General features: G+C 41.9%; 1 protein-coding gene across 2 annotated transcripts in view; it reads right to left on the reverse strand.

The window, feature by feature from the left end:
* Positions 1-15382, reverse strand: part of prex2 (phosphatidylinositol-3,4,5-trisphosphate dependent Rac exchange factor 2) — a 352555-nt gene extending 337173 nt beyond the window's left edge. For both annotated transcript variants that reach the window (XM_033019360.1, XM_033019359.1), the window contains exon 1: positions 14839-15382. In XM_033019360.1, coding sequence (XP_032875251.1) covers positions 14839-14982 — 144 coding nt within the window. In that variant the 5' untranslated portion in view covers positions 14983-15382. The remainder of the gene's footprint in view (positions 1-14838) is intronic.
* Positions 15383-20787: the final 5405 nt, after the last annotated feature.

The following is a 20787-nucleotide window of genomic DNA, read 5'->3' on the forward strand; positions in this document are numbered from 1 at the left end:
GGGGATTGGTTTAAATGGACCTTCTTGGTTGTAATGGATAAATTGGCCCAAAGGGCCTGTTTATTTCCATGTTATGTGGCTATAAGAGGATATAGAGATTAAGGAAATATGGATCTCTTGTGGCAAAACCAAAAAAGACACTCCACATAACGACAAAGATTTTGAATTTGCATTGAGCAAAACAAGCCCATGTGGATCAGCAACCTTGAGAAACAATGGAATATATTAAGTAAGTACATACATGGACACACTTGGGTTTACAAAGGTGGAACAAAGGGTATAATCCCAACTGTGTTGACAAAGTGGATTAAATGGTGAAAGGCTGAGATAGAAGGGGAGGCAAACAATGCTGTGTAGGTGAACATGCAGACTTTGTCAATGATTAGAATGTGGAGATCAAAACGCAGGTCAAGGTTGAACTGCAGGTTATCATGTTTAGCTTGATTCAGTGGCAAATGAAGGGGACAAGGTGGTACCTGGTGGGAACCATTTTATAAATCACAATTTAAAGAAACATAAAAGAAACTTAGCAAGTAATTAAAGTGTGCAACATAAAAGTCAAGACCTTTTAAGAAAATGTAATTAAAGTGAGAAATAGATCAAGTCTGCTGCAAATATTATCATAATGAGTTAAAATTTCCAAATGGATCAAGAATCGGGTGTGCAGAGACCAGGAAATGTCACATTCCACAATCACACTCGGTCTCCACTTAAAACTCTCTCCCACACAAATTTCCAGCTAAACTTTCACACTGCTGTCACACAGAATACTCAGGGGTTTCATAAAAGATGTACTCAGCATGCAAATAAGGCCCTTTTTATAATAGTAAGGATTCTCAATCTTCAGCTGAAATTCTAGCCCATTGTTAATTCATTCCATTCACATTCAGCTTTATGTAGAAGAGAACTCTTAAGCGGCTCTGAAGCATTCCTGGCAAGTCAATTTAAAATTAGTGATGGAGTTTGCTTGTAAATTGCTTCAATTACTGTATTTAACCGCTGAGCTCAAGCAAAATGAAAGGAGGCATGAGAGAAAAATCAGCAACAGTACTGCAAAACGTCAGTGCAATCACTGGTACCATCAACTGGGGCCTTACCTCCACAAGCTCCATGTCAATGTGGAGCCAATTGGTGAGCTATTCTATTAACCACATATATCATTTCCAAGTCTATGTTATGAAAATATTTCAACTCCTACAGAGTACTGTGTGCAACTACCTCCTCTGGTAGCTCGCTCCATATACCCAGTGCCCTCCTTATGAAACGTTTCCCCTCAGGTTCCTATTAAATCTTTCTCCTCTCACCTTAAACCCAAGTCATCTGGTTATCGATTCCCTTACTCTGGGGGAAAGACTCAGACTCAATTTATTACATACCTGTTGGTAATTTTAGTATTCACTGACAGAAATGCAATTTTACGCCAGTTCTGAAAGCAGGATTTTAATATTAACTGAACTAGTTTCATTTTTAGACTCTGGCTACGCCTCAGTCCCTGTCCAACTAATACCATGAGCAGCACAAAGCATTCTACCTTCTAAGCTCCAATAACTTGCAAACACTAATGCTCAAATCATACTCAGCAACGCAATTCATCCCTGTTCAGTGACCAACCCTTGAAGCTAGATTCCCAATACGTCATATTAAAAAAGTCTGGAAAAAGAAAGTTACAAAAATGACCTTGAGCATTATATCACATGCCAATAATTTGCATTGCTTATGAGACAAGTCTGGGTTTCTCTGCCTGCTTATCCTTTTCATTGCCATGGAAATTCTTAAATATTTATATGCAAGTGCAGCTCTCACCGTCCACATTATTAAAGTTCAATTTGAGCCAGACCCGGTTAGTTCCCCGTCATATTAAACGGTCTGACTTTCAGACACCAATTACCTAGTCAGAAGTTGGACACCAACAAAGAATCATAAAGCACAATAATGTAGTGAAGACTAAGATCATTTATATTTTAAATATTGACGTAATCGATCTATGAACCTATTATTTTAACTCAAATTCAGTATCTATTCTGCCCTGATCCACTGCTCTCAAACAAATCATACTCCATCCAGTTCCTCGGGGAAACTATTAAGGTGAAAAAAATGATTTTGTATCACCATGCCTTTTGCATAACTGTAATGATGTTATATCCTTTTTGCAGGAAGTAATATACTTGGTAGTAGCACAAATCAAGCACTTGCTGTCAGACCTATCATATATTATCATATAATAACATTCAGACTTGATACACAGTTTCAACATTTGTTCTCACTTTAATCCCTGAACCATCATGATGTACATTGCAGTGTGCAGAATTTCATTGGATACCTTAAATATACACATGTTGTGCAACCTACATTTCCCAGTTCTTCACTTCTTTGCTTCAAAATTTAAGGTTGTTCTCACGAGTACCATGATCCTACATTAAGCAAAACAGCCCACAAATGGCAGTCCCGCTATTCTCCAGCAGACTTCATAACATTTCAAAAATGTCAGATTTCATTTTATTCTTGTTTGAATTTAATAAATGAAAAAGGTTCCTCGACAAAATAATAACATTGAATAATTACCATGAGAGTGTGATTAATGTGAGGGAAAATATTTTGCCATTTTTATTTCAGTCTATTGATATCAAATTCTAACAAGAAAGATAAACCAGAAATACAGGAGACCTCGAAGTGTTGGTGGAAAATAACAACTATTCACCTGCACCTCCTCCAACCTCATCTACTGCTGTTCTAGGTGCCAACTTCTCTACATCGGCAAGACCAAGCGCAGGCTCGGCGATCACTTCGCTCAACATCTCCGCACAGTTTGCATTAACCAACCTGATCTCCCCGTGGCTCAGCACTTCTACTCCCCCTCCCATTCCAAATCTGACCTTTGTTAGAGTGAGGCCCAGCGCAAATTGGAGGAGCAGCACCTCATATTTCGCTTAGGTAGTTTACACCCCAGAGGTATGAACGTTAACTTTTCTAATTTCAGATAGTCCTTCCTTTCTCCCACCTTCCCCAGCCCAGCTCTCCCACAAGCCTTCTTTTTCCCGCCCCTCCCCCCGACATCAGTCTGAAGAAGGGTCTCGACCTGAAACGTCGCCTATTCCTTCTCTCCATGGATGCTGCCTCACCCGCTGAGTTTCTCCAGCATTTTTTGTCTACCCTACTATGGTGGTGCAGTGAGTTTTCTAATTTTAATTAGTTCCAGCAATAGCATTTCAACAAACAGGTCATTAACAATCAACAATAAGATATCTTAAAGAAATAGTTAGGGATAAAGACTCCTGCTCGTGTGTGTTAACTCGAGTTGTAATTTAACATCATTTCTGGTTCCCTTATAATTTGGAACGTGTACTTAGAGCAGAATACACTTATGCATATGACGTGAAAATTGATGGCAGTGTTTAGGTTAATTTATTATTAGTTTACTATCGTCACGGTAAAAAGCTTTTTATCGCGTGCTATCCAGTCAAAGAAGACTCCATGATTACAATCAAGCCATCCACACAGTAAACAAGGATAAAGGGTACAATCTTCTGTGCAAGATAAAGTCTGATAAAGTCCGATTAAAGATAATTCAAAGGTTTCCAATGAGGTAGATGGGAGGTCAGGATTTCACTCTAGCTCTAGATTTCACTGAGCTTCCAGTGAAGGTGGTGGAGGCAGGTTCGTTTTTATCATTTAAAAATAAATTGGATAGTTATATGGACGGGAAAGGAATGGAGGGTTATGGTCTGAGCGCAGGTATATGGGACTAGGGGAGAATACGTGTTCGGCACGGACTAGAAGGGTCGAGATGGCCTGTTTCCGTGCTGTAATTGTTATATGGTTATATGGTTATATGGTTCTACTGCAGTTGTACAGGGTCTTGGTGAGACCACACCTGGAGTATTGCGTACAGTTTTAGGCTCTTAATCTGAGGAAGGACATTCTTGCCATAGAGGGAATACAGAGAAGGTTCACCAGACTGATTTCTGGGATGTCAGGACTTTCATATGAAGAAAACCTGGATAGACTCGGCTTGTACTCGCTAGAATTTAGAAGATTGAGGGGGGATCTTATAGTTTGCTAGATATGAACTGTTTTGGGAGAGAAAAATGCTCACGGCAGACCAAACGTGTTAAACAGAAATTGGTCAGATATTGAGCTTTACACAGTGAGAAATCATGTGAAATTATCACTGAATTTAATTTTAAATGAATGTACCTGCATGTTATACTGTTTAGTTCGGAGATACAACCAGATAGTCCACTGAGTTCGCACCGACCAGCGATTTTTGTTTTCCTATTTGATCATTTTATTTGGCGGCCAATCAAACGATGTCTCTATGGGGGTTGCATCCAATCACCAACCAGCTTGCCTTAAAATTCCCGTCCATTCAACAAATAGGTCTCCTCCCGTCCAATCAGCCGCTGTCTCCAAGGGCATTGGGTTCAATCACAAATTGCAGTTTAATGGAAATTAGCTGCTACGGTAAAGGTTGGAAGCCAGTCAGTCAAACGGGAGGGAGCAGGAGATATTCACACAGTGTATAATCCATAGCACCTAGTGTACAATTTCATAATATAAACTAAATAACTGGGCTGACAGACCTTGGCTGGGAATCTGGAGTTCACCAAAATTGTTCCCAATTGGGCTCCGCACCCCCTAAGGCCGGCCCTGGGTCCAGCTGGTGATGTTTATTCCCAAGACTTTGACATTTTTGACTACCTCAACTACGGCGCCATTAATGTTACCAGAATGTGTATTTAGTTTAGATTTAGTTTAGAGATACAGCGCGGAAACAGGCCCTTTCGGCCCACCAGGTCTGCTCTGACCAGCGATCCTCGCACATTAACACTATCCTACACCCACTAGGAACTATTATTTTTTTACATTTACCAAGCCAATTAACCTACATACCTGTACGTTTTTGGAGTGTGGGAGGAAACAAGATCTTGGAGAAAACCCACGCAGGGTGAATGTACAAACAACACCCATAGTCAGGATCGAACCTGGGTCTCCGGTGCTGCATTCTCTACAGCTGCTCCACCATGCTGCCCTTGCAGTGTGCACAGTATTGCTTCCTCAAATCAATCATAATCGCCTTTGTCCTGCTGACATTGAGGGAGAGATTGTTGTCATGGCACCAGGTTACGAGGTTCTCAATCGCCTTCCTGTACTCCGCCTCCACATTATTTAATATCTGGCCCAGTATGCTGGTATCGACTGCAAACTTTTAAATTCAGTCGAATTGGTATTTGACTGCACAATCATGAGTGTATAAAGAGTAAAGAAGGGGGTTGAGAATGCATCTCTGCGGAGCACCAATGTTGAGGATTATCGTAGAGGATCATCTGTCAACTGTCCTCACCAATTGTGGTCTGTTTGTTCGGAAGTCGAGAATCTAGTTGCTGAGCAGAATACTGACTCCAAGTTCCACAAGAGTAAAGTACCAGGGAATTGGTACCATGTACCAATTGGTAAAGTACCAAGGAGTTCCAAAGAATAAAGTATTATCTTACCCAATCTCCCTCAAAACCTCAGGCCCTCAAGACCTGATAACATCTTCATCAATCGTCTCTGCACTCTTTAAGCTCAATAGCCTATTTCCTTTGGCAGCAAAACTGAACAATACTCCAAGTGCAGCCACTACCAATGTCTTGCTTGAGTTCTTTTAGAATGTTACAAGCCGAGTAGATGTAGGGGAACATGTAGTGGTGATGTGTTTGGATTTCCAAAAAGCATTCACCAAGGTGCCACATAAAAGGTTGGTGTACTGGAGGAAGTGTGTTAACATGGATTGAAAATTGTTTATCCTAGAGAATGCTGAGAGTTGGAATGAATGTCAGCAGTTTGGAAGAACATAACCGGTAGAGTATCCAGGAAACTATTTATATCAATACCCTCAGATGAGAGCAGAATGCAAGCTATCCAAGTTAGTTAATCTCACAAAAATTGTTTGAAGAGCAAGTTGTGATGAGGACTTTGTCATTCTGCAACGGGTTAAAAGTAGATTGTGTGAGTGGACACAAACGCTCAAGTTGAGTTTAATGTGGAAAAGTGTGAGGTTGTGCACACGAGTCAGAGGATTCAAAGTGCAAGTTATTAAGTTATTATCTAAATGGAAAAAGTGGTTGAAAATTGGCGTTCTTGTGATAACTCACAAAATGTCAGTAGGCAGGTGCTGCAAGTAGATAGGTGAACAAATGGTATACATTGCAAAAAGGTTACAAATTGGTACGTTTGTCAAAGTTGGTGAGGCTGCACAGGATTGCGGCTCCTCACCCAAGAAAAGATATAGTAGCATTGCAGAAAGTCCTTTATTCTTCACGGTGCCTCGGAGAAGTGGGCAACATAATCAAAGACTTGTCATACACCGATCATTCCACCTCCTCTCTGCTCCAGCCTGGCAGAAGGTACAGAAGCTTGAAAGCATGCATCACCAAACACAGGAACAGTTTATTCCCCTCCAATATCAGATTTCTGAACGGTCCTTCCATTAACAAAGACTGGATGTGCCAAAATTTTCTCCAACTAAATAAGGACAAAACAGAGATAATTGTTTTTGGTGCTAAAAAAGAAAGGCTTAAAGTAACACAACACCTACACTCTCTGTCTCTGAAAACTTCAAACAAAGCCAGAAATCTTGGGGTCATTATGGATTCAGATTTAAATTTCGACAGTCACATCAAATCAGTAACAAAATCGGCCTACTATCACCTCAAAAACGTAGCAAGATTAAGTGGACTCATGTCAGCTCAAGACTTAGAAAAACTTGTACATGCCTTTATTACTAGCAGGCTAGATTATTGTAACGGTCTCCTTGCAGGTCTTCCGGAAAAAACTCTCGGGCAGCTACAGCTTGTTCAGAACGCTGTTGCTAGAGTTCTAACAAAGACCAAAAAATTTGAACACATTACACCAATTCTTAAATCCTTACATTGGCTCCCTGTATGTCAGAGAATTGATTTTAAAATCCTGCTGCTCACCTATAAATCACTACATGGTTTAGGACCAAAGTATATCACTGACATGCTTCCACTATATAAGCCTTCTAGACCGCTAAGATCTTCTGAAACCAATCTGCTAGTGATTCCCAGAGTAAATACAAAACATGGGAAAGCAGGATTTAGTTATTATGCAACAAATAGCTGGAATAAACTTCCTGAAGATTTAAGACTTGCCTCAACTTTGACCACTTTTAAAACAAGACTGAAAACTTTTATGTTTACTTTAGCATTCAGCTAAATCTTAACTACATTGCACTTTTAACTTTTGCACATTTTATAATGCATTTTTAATTTTGCTTTTCTTTTCTTTTAGTTCTATTTTATTTCATTTTATTATTTCATTTTATTGTATGACATGTTTTTATGTGAAACACTTTGAGTCTGCATCGTGTATGAAATGTGCTATGTAAATAAAGTTGCCTTGCCTTGCCTTGCCTTGCCTTGCCTTGCCTATATATGTGTAGAATTTGGAACATACAGCCTGCAAATGTGCTGGGGGCAGGTTCGATTGAGGCGTTGAGGAGAAAATTAGATAAATGTTCATTGGAGAAATGTATGCAACTATTTTGGGGGGGGGGGGGGGGGGAAAGGTTGATGAATGGAATTTGAGAATTGTTCTGGTGGAAAGCAAGCAAAGACATAATTGGCCAAATGGAATATTTCTGGGTTGCCACTATTATATGATTCTAGAACATTTCCAGCGTCAATGATGAGGAATTGTCACCAAGACTATATTGATGTCGACAAACTCGGACATCTAATACTTGTTGGTACTTACACAGAAATACCTGTACAATCTGCCCCAATAACAGTTAGTTCTTCATTGTCATTACCATGAGAAGATCTTTAAATGAAGCATTGTAGACATGAGTGACAGCAGATGAAGGTTTGTGCGGGTGATCAATGGTCAGAGTGGACTCGGTGGGCCGAAGGGCCTGTATCCATGCTGTATCTTTAAATTAAACTAAAAACACTAAAACCAGAGGAAATCTAAAGAAGGGTCTCTACCCGAAACGTCATCCAATTTCTTCTATCCAGAGATGCTGGCTGTTCCATGGAGTTCCCCCGCACAATTAAAGCATGGAATAGTCTTCACCCTACTATAGATACCCAACCAGACCAAATTTAAGGTAGCTCTTTTTACCCCCAAGAACCCTTTTTTGCTTAAGTCCAAGTCAAGAGTCAAGAGAGTTTTATTGTTATGTGTCCCAGATAGGACAATGAAATTCTTGCTTGCTGCAGCACAACAGAATATGTAAACATAATACAGAACAGGAGATAAAAGTTCAGTGTGTCTATATACCATATATATACCCAATAAATAAACAGATAAAGTGCAATAGGCTGTTATTTTTCAGAGTTTGGTGGTGATGGGTCCATTACAGTTTAAATTCCATTTGGAATATTTTTGGAGGACCAGGAAACCAAGAAGCAAGAGTTACTCCAGGGAGTTACTCATGCTCCAGGGAGCGATTCTGCGTTGGTTTTCAGCGGTGACCGGACAGCAATGGCGGCCAGATCTCCCAAAATGCAAAGATAGGGAGAAAGTGCCCGATGCCGACTAGTTGCCTTGGCAGTGCGCATGTGCAGGGCTGCACATCCGCACAACTACGGCCGGTGATGTGCTGACCACGGTTGTGTGCAGGGGGAGGATGTGCAGGCCGTCGCAGTGCGAAAGTGTAAGGCAGCCGGCCGTGCCGCGGATGAGGAGCGAGCGGAGAGCAGAGAGCGGAGAGCAGAGAGCAGAGACCTAGCGGCCCGGACACGGATGGCGGGCAGAGACGGAGAGTTACAGAGAGAGAGAAAGATAGAGAGGGGGCCCGCTCGGAATTAAACGATAGGTGTCCCGGGTGCTTGCCAAGCCAGGCAAAATGGCAGGGCTTTTAGGTTGCCCGGCGGCAATTTAGGTCGCCAATGGCACCCGGGCAACCGTTAATTTCGAGCCCTGCTATCAATAGGTGATAATTGCTTCTTGAAGACCGGTGTAAATAAAATGTTCAAAAGCAATTTAAATGAGAAAGGGAGTACAGAGTTTTGAAAAAATTAAAGTAATAAAGTTATGCAATTTGTTTGTTCAGATTGTGGTACAAAAAACTATAAATGAGCTCAAAATCCTGTAGATTAATTGACTTGTCATGGAAAACTTGAGTAAACTGGACAGAGACGATGTTTCACAAGCTTGTCGTGCATCCAAAACAGAAAAAAGGAAACATGATGTGGCCAGATGTTTACATAAATATGCAAACACCATTAGGAAAGACATCTCATTTTTAAATATTTAAGCTGAAAATAAACAATAGAGCAAATACCAAACATATTGCATAGACATAGATAAAAATTAGTCTGAATGTGAATCTAAATTCCAACTATTAGTGCATTATAAACAGTTACTTGTAACAGTTTATTCAAAACATATAAATATGTGATTACCCTTGGCAATGCACAGCTATTCAGGATGAAGCCTGATCTTCAGGTTAAGTAGGAATAGAGGGCAGTGGTTTTATTAAACCATGGAAATCAGAATTATAAAGGGCAAGATATTGGTGAAACATTTGCATTTATTTAAGTTGTTTTTCTGAAGTCACAAAGTACATCACAGGCATTGATGCACTTTTCTTTTTTTTTTTTAAATAGAGTTACTGATGTAATGTAGAAAATGCAGCTGCTAAATTCCACCATTAGTAACATTATAATGATTAGCTAATCTCTTTAAGTAATATTCACCTATGTACCTGGCACAATTTATTTCCCAATAATAATCCCAAGCAATCTTCTATGCCCACCTGATAGAACAGATGAACCTTTGTTTAAGGTGTAGGAAGGAACTGCAGATGTTGGGTTACACCAAAGATGGACACAAAATGCTGGATTAACTCAGCGGGACAGGCAGCATCTCTGGAGAGAAGTATGCTGGAAGCCGCCCCCTCCCCAGGTACTTTCCCCTGCAACCGCAGGAGATGCACCTGACCCTATAATAGCAGGGCTCTCACTTAAATTTTTTTCCCTGTTGCCAGCCGGGCAACCTAGGCAGCTATTCAGGTTGCCAAATGACAGTTTAAGATGGTTTGCACGATGCATGCGATAATGTGCTCGGATGAAGCGCGTAGTTACCAGACGGAATTATGCTCAATGACGCATTCACATATTATTTCTGCTTCAAATAAAGTCACAAACATATTTACCAATCAAGACATGATATATACCACAATGAGATGCAACAAAATTATAATACAGTATCTCAACTCTTTTTACACATTGCAATTAATGCAATTTCTATTAGTTCTTTCCACTCCCAAACAAAAATGTGGTTGGATTATTCAGCGTATGATCAACCCGTGTCAATAAATCCTGGGCCATGGTAACATATATGCTTAACCATGCACACTACAGATTGATGCAAGCATAAATACTGAAAGGATGTTCAACTCTGTGGCATAGTTTCAGAATAGAGTAGGGGAGAGGATTTGCTATTTAAGAAATCAAAAGGAATTTTATTTTTCTTATCGGGTCACAAATCCTTCAAATTTCCTACACAGGGGATCTGTGGAAACTAATTCATTGAATATACTCAAGACTGAGATGGATACTTTTAGACAAAAGGGTAATCAGGAGTTATGAAAAAACTGGCAGGAAAGTTGAACCAAGGTGAACATTTTTGCCCAATGTTTATATCAAGCCTTATCAAATGCCTTCTGGAGTCTCCCAACCATCATGTTCCTACCCACTATGTTAGTGACCTCCTCAAAAGTTAAACTCTCAATTAACCAGGCATCGTCTATTTTTGTCACGTACATGCTGTCTCTCTGATCAATTCACATTGGTCCAAGTGCTCAACTAATCCATTACCAATTACATCTTAGATACGTTTCTCATAACCAAATTTAAACTTGGTTCTGCAGCTACCTGGTTGCTGTAACCTGACTTTGTTCCTCGGAATTATTTCCTTCATTCACAAAATCTCTCCTGTACTGATGTGACATTACTTTCCCATGTTGCCACATCTTTATACTGTACTAAGTTTACGTGCAAACAAGGTTATATGCACAATCAAGTGCTGACTCAATAGTATAATCTAAATATAACAATAGTAAGGCTTAACTGAAAGTGAACACTGACATAACATTTTTAATGTATCACTCAATGCCCTTTGATGGCATTGCACACAAACAGTCAAGACCAATGTAGACACAAGGAACTATAGATGGTGGCATAGGAACGAACTACAGATGCTGGTTTAAACCGAAGCTCGACACAAAAAGCTAGAGTAACTCAGTGGGACAGGCAGCATCTCTGGAGAACATCAACAGGTGACATTTCAGGTCAGGACCATTCTTCAGTAGCCTTTGTTCAAGTGAAGAACCAGGGTGGAAAAGAGAGGGGGATTATTGTTTAAAATTGGAGAATTCAACGTTTACACCATAGGTTTGTGGGCTACCCAAGCAATTCCACCAGTTTGCAAGGTCTCATTCTGGCAATGGTGGTGGCCAATGACAGAAAGGTTAGTATGGGAATGGCAAGGAGAGTTGAAATGGTTAGCAACCGGGACCAGCAGGATTTGGCAGATAGAGCAAAATAGTCTGCTTGGTCTTATTGAAGCCACGTCGGGAGCGCCAAATGCAACAGGCAAGGGTGAAAGAGGTGCATGCAAAGGGCTGCTTGAGTCCCTTGATGGAAGCGAGAAAGGAAGTGCAAGGACAGATGTTACATCTCTTGCTGTGCCAGTGCCAGTGCCTAGAGAGAGGCAGGTCAGGTGGAAATAGATGAGCAAACAAATGGAATTGCAGAGAGAAAGCAGAGGGGACCAGAAGATTTGACTAGTGGTGGGTTCACATTGAAGATGGAGGAAAAGTCCGAAAATAATGTGTTGAATGCAGAGGCTGGTGGGATGAAAGGTAAGGACCAGAGGAACGCTGTCCATTTTTCTACCTGCGGGTTTGAGACACATAAAATAGAAATGTGCGAGGGCTCCATCCACAATAGCAGGGGGAGACCATGTTTATTGAAAGTTAAGAGGATATCTCAGATGTCCTAGAATAGAAAGCCTCATCTTGGGAGCAGTTGTGGTGGATACAGAAAAATTGAGTGTCCTTGAAAAAGGCAGGGTGAGAAGAGATGTAGTCAATGGAATTCTGGGAGTCAGTGGGTTTTGCAGTAGATGTTAGCAGATAGTCCATTCCCTGTGATGGAGACAGAGAGGTCAAGAAAGGGGAGAGAGGTGCCAGAGATAGTCCAAGTGAATTTGAGGGCAGAGTAGAATTTGTAGTAAAGTTGATGCAGTCAACAAGTTCTGCAGGGTGCAGGGAGCAGTCCTGATGCAATGGTCCACGAGGAAGAAATAGTTGGGGAATGATGCCAGAGTACTCCAACTGTGGAGGAGGCCCAGGACAGAAAGATCAGTATGGGACCCATGACAGAAAGCCCAACGCAGATTGGAGGAGCACCACCTCCAATTTCGCTTGGGCAGCTTTCAACACAGCATTATGAGATGTTAACTTCTCTAACTTCAAGTAACACTTGCGTTTCCCTCTCTCACCATCCCTCCCCCATCCTTATTTTCTGACCAGTTGGACTGTCCTCCTGATTAAACTTTATCTTCGTATGCTTTGTTGTCATTTTCTTCTGACTGACAATGATCTATTCTTGAACTTTGTTGATTTTCCTTGAACTTTGTCCCTTTGAAGTCTAGTTTTCGCACCCTACCCTTCCATATATATCTCTCTCTCTCCTCCCCGAATATCACTGAAGAATGGCCTCAATCCGAAACATCACCCATTCCTCTCCAGAGATGCTGCCTGTCCGGCCGAGTTACTCCAGCATTTTGTGTCTATCTTCGGTGTAAACTAGCATCTGCAGTTCCTTCCACAAAAAAAACAGACATGATTGGAGCCCATGCAGGTGACCCTGGTTACACCTGTGACTTGAAGGAAATGAGAAGTGGCAAAGAAGAAATTGTTTAGGGTGAAAACAAGTTCTGTCACATAATTTATTGTCTACTTTAAATTCCACGGAACCTTTATTTCATACCATATTTGGATTTTAATTATAGGCAAATAAAAAGACGTTCTCAAATGTAGGGAAGCAGAGATTGTATAGGTTCCTCCCTGCTCTGCGGAAAGCGAGACACAAATCCATGCGCCTCATCGCCACCTCTGGTGAGTGAATGTATAGTGCCCTCCATAATGTTTATCATTTATTTATTTGCCTCTGTACTCCACAATTTGAGATTTCTAATAGAAAAGAAACATATATGTGGTTAAAGTGCTCATTGTCAGATTTTATTAAAGGGTATTTTTATACATTTTGGTTTCACCATGTAGAAATTACAGAAGTGTTTACACATAGTTTCCCCCATTTCAGGGCACCATAATGTTTGGGACACATGGCTTCACAGGTGTTAGTAATTGTTCAGGTGTGTTTAAATGCCTCCTTAATGCAGCACAAGGGAGCTCTCAGCACCTAGTCTTTCCATCACCTTTGGAAACGTTTATTGCTGTTTATCAACATGAGGACCAAAGTTATGCCAATGAAAGTCAAAGAAGCCATTATGAGACTGAGAAACAAGAATAAAACTGTTAGAGGCATCCATCAACCAAACCTTATGCTTACCAAAATCAACTGCTTGGAACATCATTAATTCAAGTCCATTCCTGGGTTCGAAATGAATCAAAATTCATCTGCAGCTAGGTTTATTTGCAGCCGGGCTTAGAAGAGTCTCGCTTTGCAGAATCACTACCAACTTGCAGGTATGAATGACAAATTTGTGAATTGTCAAGTTTAATATTTCAATTTACTGAACGGTCAGATAATCGGTTGCTGTACGTTCTTATTGAAACTCCTAAAGTATATGTCTTTCTACACTGCACTGTCAGTCACAAGAAGTAATTTAATGTATCTCTGAAACGTACAAAGGCTTCCAACATAATATCGTTTATATGTTGTGCTTTTCCTTCAGTCAGGATACCGACCAGTTTACAGCCTATTGTCTGGACTCGCTCCGAGTCCTTTGGGGGGGCTCGCAAATCAGGAAATAAAGTGTATATAAATAGACTACAAATACCCGGGATTCGCGTCATTTCCTCCCTAATCACAGAAAAGCCAAATCGCCTTTTCCAAACATTTCCCGCAGGGTTCCTCTCTGCAAAGTTTCCCACCATCTGCACAATCCCGACAAACAAATCGTGGTGGAGACTGTAGCTGTTTCACTGAAGCCACCTGAGCGTTTATTTTAGAGCCGGCGTTGTCCACGCCATAACGTGGAACAGTAGAACCAAAGATCATAGAGGAGCGATCTTTGGTAGAACTGTTCCGTTCAATTGAAACGATGATCAGGAGGGACAATTAGCCACATGGGAAAAGTTGTGCATCATGTCGGCACATTGTCGAATCCCTCGAGAGCGTAAACTATGGCAGCAAGAAGTACCCGGACCATTCGATAGGCACTCAAAACATACAAGCCATTGTCTGACTGAGCAGCGAGTGAAGTTTACAGGTATAACTAAAACTCGGGAAACCTCCTGAAACTTGAACCTAAATCAATAACCTAAACAGTTAATGGGGTTGGGGGCGGATGAACAATAATCAAAAGGTGCTCTCGCTCAGTTTCATTTTACTCCTATATGCTGCACGAGAAAAATATTTAATCATCAAATGTTTAGCAAATAAATATTAAACCATTAAAGAAGCGATTATAACGGTCATACTTTCACCTCAACAAACAGTGTTCTCTCAGATCCTGCCATTCAGTGCGAAAGTTCACCGGGCTTTCTCGGTTCCCGATTAAATTGACAAAACCTACACGAATGCAGCTGTAACTTAAATAGGACAATGAAACAGTTGGAGAGAGGTTAGAAAAACTTACGGAGACGAGGAACTCCAGAGTCCCCACGTAATCTCTCTCAGTCTTTAGGATTTCAGTCAAGACACAGACTCGAAGACGAAGCTGTTTTTCCAAATCTTTGCCGCTAATTTCTCCTTTGCTCTCCGACTTTCCCTCCTCGGTCATCTTACTTCAGAGATGCGTTTGTATTTAATCTAACGTGCTGGATGTGCCACTTGTTCCTTTACGTTAGAGGGATCATTCCGTCAACACGAGGGGAAAGGGAGCATTGTTTTCTTGGGATTTCGGCGAGTTTCAGCTGAATGAGGGGGAGGGGGCTGGCTTCCCGTCAGCTGGACGACTCTAATAAATCAAGGCGGCAGTGGAGAAGGGAGGGCAGCAGAGGCCAAGGAGAGCAGGAGGTCTGTGTTGACTGAATGCTATAATCCAATGGGATAAACTGTGGGAACGACTTATCTTTGCCCATTCAAGTGGTTCCATCCCCAAATAGAATCAGGAAAGTGGAAAGCATCTTAAAGCATCATTAAACAGGCTTAGACGCTGTTGCGAGCGACACGGCCCCACGAGTATCACTTTGACAATACCGTGACATCTCAATCACACACGATATCCAGAGTGTTTCCATGAAACCTGCTCAGGGCCCGAGTCGCATTAACTAGAAAACGCTGTCAGGATTTTTATGCGAATATTTAAATGTCTTAACTTGGAAAGAGGGCTCTTCGAGGTTTCATTTCACCTCTCCCTAAGTGAGGTTCATATTACCGAAGGGACTAATAGGTAGTAAAATCCGAAATGTGGAAGGAGAGGATATGCTTACAACGCACGATGTGATTAAGATGAACTACTTTTGCTGAATTGCAAAACTGCATTTCAAACATGTTTTAATCGTGTTTTAAATGAGAACAAATTATGTTCAGCTGCAAAACAAAATAACGTAATTGGCAAAAGCTCTAAAGGGCGCAGGAGGAAACATAATTTCTGCAGCGAGTTTATGCCTGAAGGATGAAATATTACCGCGAGGTGGAGAGTGAGAGCACTTTCAAAGAACTGGCGAGAGGACGATGGATAGGAGTCCTCCGATTCTAATGTGTTTCATTTACGCATGTCTAAAATTGAGAAACATTCATGAGATAAAATGCAACAAATAAAATTGTTCCATTTCAAAATACGGCCCCTTGAGTTGGGATACTGCAAATGGAAACAAGCTAACACAAAGCTTTAAAGGCATTAGTGATGTCAGATCTCGCAAACCTGTTACTTTAATCAATTTCTAAATCAGACAACAGTAAGAACCAGCTTGTTTACTGAACGTCAAACCGTAAAATCCATCACACTTGTGGAATTAATATATATTAGTGAATACCAGCACTGAATTGAGCGCTGAATTGCATATGGAAGATTACTTCTCTGCATATCGTTTAAGATGAATAGACACATAGAAAATGACACATGCTGTTCAAAGGCTATCAACACCAGCAATGTTGACAAAACAGACTCTTTAAATATCTTTCCATTTTATTTCCAGTACAGTATTTCGTTTTCATAAAAAATATTTCCGTGGTGCGCTAGATGGCGCAATTTAGTAATTTAACAGTAATTTATTTTCTGTATTCTTGATAACCAGTTGCATTCAAATTCTAAATGGCCTTAAAATGTCACAACCTAACGAAGGAGAGAACTGTTAAATAATACATTTCAATGTGAGGCGCCCCCTACTGTTGATCTTTTTGTGTGTGCGTGCTGCGGTTATAGTCATTGGAAACCAAGATATTTGTTGGAAACTAGCAAAAGATGTTTCAGTTTAATTTAACAGTAACGAAAGCACCTTGATTTCAAACTCTGACAATCTCAGTGCATAATCTTAAAGTATCCGCTGGGACCTGAGGCCACCATACAAGTTCCTGACTTCAATTGCCCTTTTTTCTCCATCCTGTCTGCCTTCATCCATCATTGACCTGTCTTTGCCGACCAATTCCATCCTTTCCCCACCCTTCTCGTTAACCCGTCATCTTTAACCCCCATCTCTGTCCCGCCCACTCCCCTGACATGTCTGAAGAAGGATCTTGACCCGAAACGGCACCCATTCCTTCTCTCCAGAGATGCTGCCTATCCCGCTGAGTTACTCCAGCATTTTGTGTCTACCTTTAACCCCCATCCGGACCCATCAATAAGCGAGTTCGGTATTCCGACTGTGCGTGCCCAGGTCATTCTCGGCAGCTGTGGTGCTGCGTTGTGTGTAGGCTTGTGTTTCGTCTGGGGTCGGGGTCACGGACCCAGATCCGGATGACCGGGCATTGTTGAGTTGCTGCTGGGCCGTCCTCGTCACCTCCCAGGTGTCCCGTACCTGTCCGGGGGTGTCCAAGGTGACCCTGGGCTTGCAGCCGGCGCGGGGGGGAAGCGCTGGCTCCAGTTCGGCTCTGCCTGTCCAGCCGCGTTGACCGGCAGCTGGTGCGCAGGCCTTGAGTGGTGGCAGCCCTGGACTTGCAGCCGGCGATGGGGGGGGGGGGGTTGGCCGGCGGCCACTGGGAGGGGGGGGGGGTGCGGCTGGTGGCCAGCCGGTCGGGGATCGAGTTCCTCAGGGGATGGAGCAAGATTGGCTGGAGTTGGCGCTTTTTCTCCACATTGACTGTGGGCTGCTGCTCCAGGCCGGTGTCCCGTCAGTCCGGATGTCTCCGGCCGCCCCCTGGGCGGGGATGGGACACTCGGGGGGGACGGGGACGGTCCAGTGGCGGTTTGGCAGCGCTTGAAGCGCTGGGGACCCAGATTCGATCCTGGCTGTGGATGAGGCGCGGATCTGTGTGCGTGCAGCAGCGAAGATGCCGAGAATATCTCTCCGCCGGTCCAGTCTCTCCTCTTGTCTCCCACTCGCATCTGCCCCCACTATCTCGCTGTTACACCCCGCTCTCCCGGTACCTGGCACCCCAGTTCCTCAGATTAAATATATTTTTACACATAAATCATGACTAAAGATAAGAATTTATACAGTTTATCCAGTCAGCGCTTCGTTCGCTTTTTCTTTCTTGTGAATGACCTTTTCGGAATACCGAACTCGCTTATTATCTTACACTTCTGTCTTACAATCCCCACCCTATCCCGCTCTTTGAACCAGCGATTCCCCTTCTCCACGCTCAGCCCCTATGTAGACTTTCCACCTGAATGGTTGACCATTCATTTCCGCCCACAGATGCTGCAATACCCACTGATTTCCTCCAGCAGATTGCTTGTTGCTTCAGATTCAGGTGTGCACCATCTCTTGTATCACCAATTGCAAAAAAGGGTTTAGCGTGTTGGGAGCTTTCAGGTGATTAGAATGTGATACTACTGCAATACACCCACCGATACGCCCCATTAGTAGCCACCTGTAGCAGAATCTGCAGATCTTACATCAGCCTCCAACCACCAAAGAACTGGAAGGGGAAGCAAGTCCTAAATTCGGCAGGAAAAAAAAGATAAGTATCGGTGCTTCAAAGATGTGCGCTCTAACCTTGGATTTATATCAGTTCATAAGTGATAGGAGAAGAATTAGGCCATTCGGCCCATCAAGTCTACTCTACCATTCAAGCATGGGTGATCAATCTCTCCCTCCTAACCCCATTCTCCTGCCTTCACCCGTACCAATCAAGAATCTATCTCTGCCTTAAAAATATCCATTGATGGCCTGCACAGCTGTCTGTGGCAATGAATTCCACAGATTTGCCACTCTCTGACGAAATAAATTCCTCCTCATCTCCTTCCTAAAAGAACGTCCTTTAATTCTGAGGCTATGACCTCTGGTCCGAGACTCTCCCACAAGTGGAAACATCCTCTCCACATCCACTCTACCCAGGCCCACAGTGTTGTTTCCTTTACATTAAGGTGACCAAATAAAAAAATATGGAAGATACTTTTGCTACATTTCATCAGGTACAGCACTTAATTTACAAACAATTTGAATCAGTAGTTGAAGAAAGTGAAAAAAACAGATTTGTGAACATCTCAGAACATTAATAATGTAAAGAATATACAAATAATCTGGAAACATAACGTGAATATGTGATCATAGCTCTGAGCTCCAAATTCCTCATGGTTCCTCATGGAAGGTTGGTTAAGAAGGTTCAATGGTTGGGTATTAATGGTGGAGTAGCAAGATGGATTCAACAGTGGCTGAATGGGAGATGCCAGAGAGTAATGGTGGATGGTTGTTTGTCAGGTTGGAGGCCAGTGACGAGTGGGGTGCCACAGGGATCTGTGTTGGGTCCACTGTTGTTTGTCATGTACATCAATGATCTGGACGATGGTGTGGTAAATTGGATTAGTAAGTATGCAGATGATACTAAGATAGGTGGGGTTGCAGGTAATGAAGAAGAGTTTCAAAGTCTACAGAGAGATTTATGCCAGTTGGAAGAGTGGGCTGAAAGATGGCAGATGGAGTTTAATGCTGATAAGTGTGAGGTGCTACATCTTGGCAGGACAAATCAAAATAGGACGTACATGGTAAATGGTAGGGAATTGAAGAATGTAGGTGAACAGAGGGATCTGGGAATAACTGTGCACAGTTCCATGAAAGTGGAATCTCATGTAGATAGGGTGGTAAAGAAAGCTTTTGGTGTGCTGGCCTTTATAAATCAGAGCATTGAGTATAGAAGTTGGGATGTAATGTTAAAATTGTACAAGGCATTGGTGAGGCCAATTCTGGAGTATGGTGTACAATTTTGGTCGCCTAATTATAGGAAGGATGTCAACAAAATAGAGAGAGTACAGAGGAGATTTACTAGAATGTTGCCTGGGTTTCAGCAACTAAGTTACAGAGAAAGGTTGAACAAGTTAGGGCTTTATTCTTTGGAGCGCAGAAGGTTAAGGGGGGACTTGATAGAGGTTTTTAAAATGATGAGAGGGATAGACAGAGTTGACGTGGAAAAGCTTTTCCCACTGAGAGTAGGGAAGATTCAAACAAGGGGACATGACTTGAGAATTAAGGGACTGAAGTTTAGGGGTAACATGAGGGGGAACTTCTTTACTCAGAGAGTGGTAGCTGTGTGGAATGAGCTTCCAGTGAAGGTGGTGGAGGCAGGTTCGTTTTTATCATTTAAAAATAAATTGGATAGTTATATGGATGGGAAAGGAATGGAGGGTTATGGTCTGAGCGCAGGTATATGGGACTAGGGGAGATTATGTGTTCGGCACGGACTAGAGGGGTCGAGATGGCCTGTTTCCGTGCTGTAATTGTTATTACTTGTTATTTTAATTTTCCTTCCTTTCCATTTTAACCCCTTTATACTTGGTTCCTTACACTAATACACATACCAACTCAGGAAAAGCGGCCAAAATATTCAGAATAAATGGGTAAGTGTGCACAACTGTATAGGCAATAAAATTGTTTATTCACTTCTGCAGCTAGTGCTTTGTCCCTTAACAATCGCTCCCATTTTCTCTCAAGATCGAATCAGTTAACACCTCTATTATAAACAAATAGAACAAAAAATGACATGCTTACGATCATTTCTGGTTTAAGTGATTGGGAAAGTAGTCTGGATATTTCCAAAAACTGTTCACCTTTGCACCCTTGATGTCTTTTGGATGTCAAACAGGCACTTAATGAAATCATTATTCACACAGAACAAGGTTCTGCCATTAACTACATAAACTGGAGCTCAAAGGTGCAGTGTAGAACCATTATAGAACAGTCTTGATACACTCAGGAATAATTCTGCTTTTTAGTTGCTTTTACCTTTAATTACATTAACTGATCTGACTGGGCATTTTCAGAACTCACTGCAGAGTATTCACATTTCTAAGATTCACAGAATTTACTACAACCACCAAGCAGTAATTTATCCAGCATTTTGTTGCTGATAGTGACATCAGCAAAGGCAATATTCCATCGGCAATCTTTCACGATGAAGAATAGCAAGATTTATAACAAGGTCAGCAGCTGTCACTCCAGCATCACTTATCTCTGCACAATGAAAGGTGTGATTTGCTCCATACAAG

The sequence above is a fragment of the Amblyraja radiata genome, chromosome 4 (assembly GCF_010909765.2).
Source record: "Amblyraja radiata isolate CabotCenter1 chromosome 4, sAmbRad1.1.pri, whole genome shotgun sequence".
NCBI classification, from domain to species: domain Eukaryota; kingdom Metazoa; phylum Chordata; class Chondrichthyes; order Rajiformes; family Rajidae; genus Amblyraja; species Amblyraja radiata.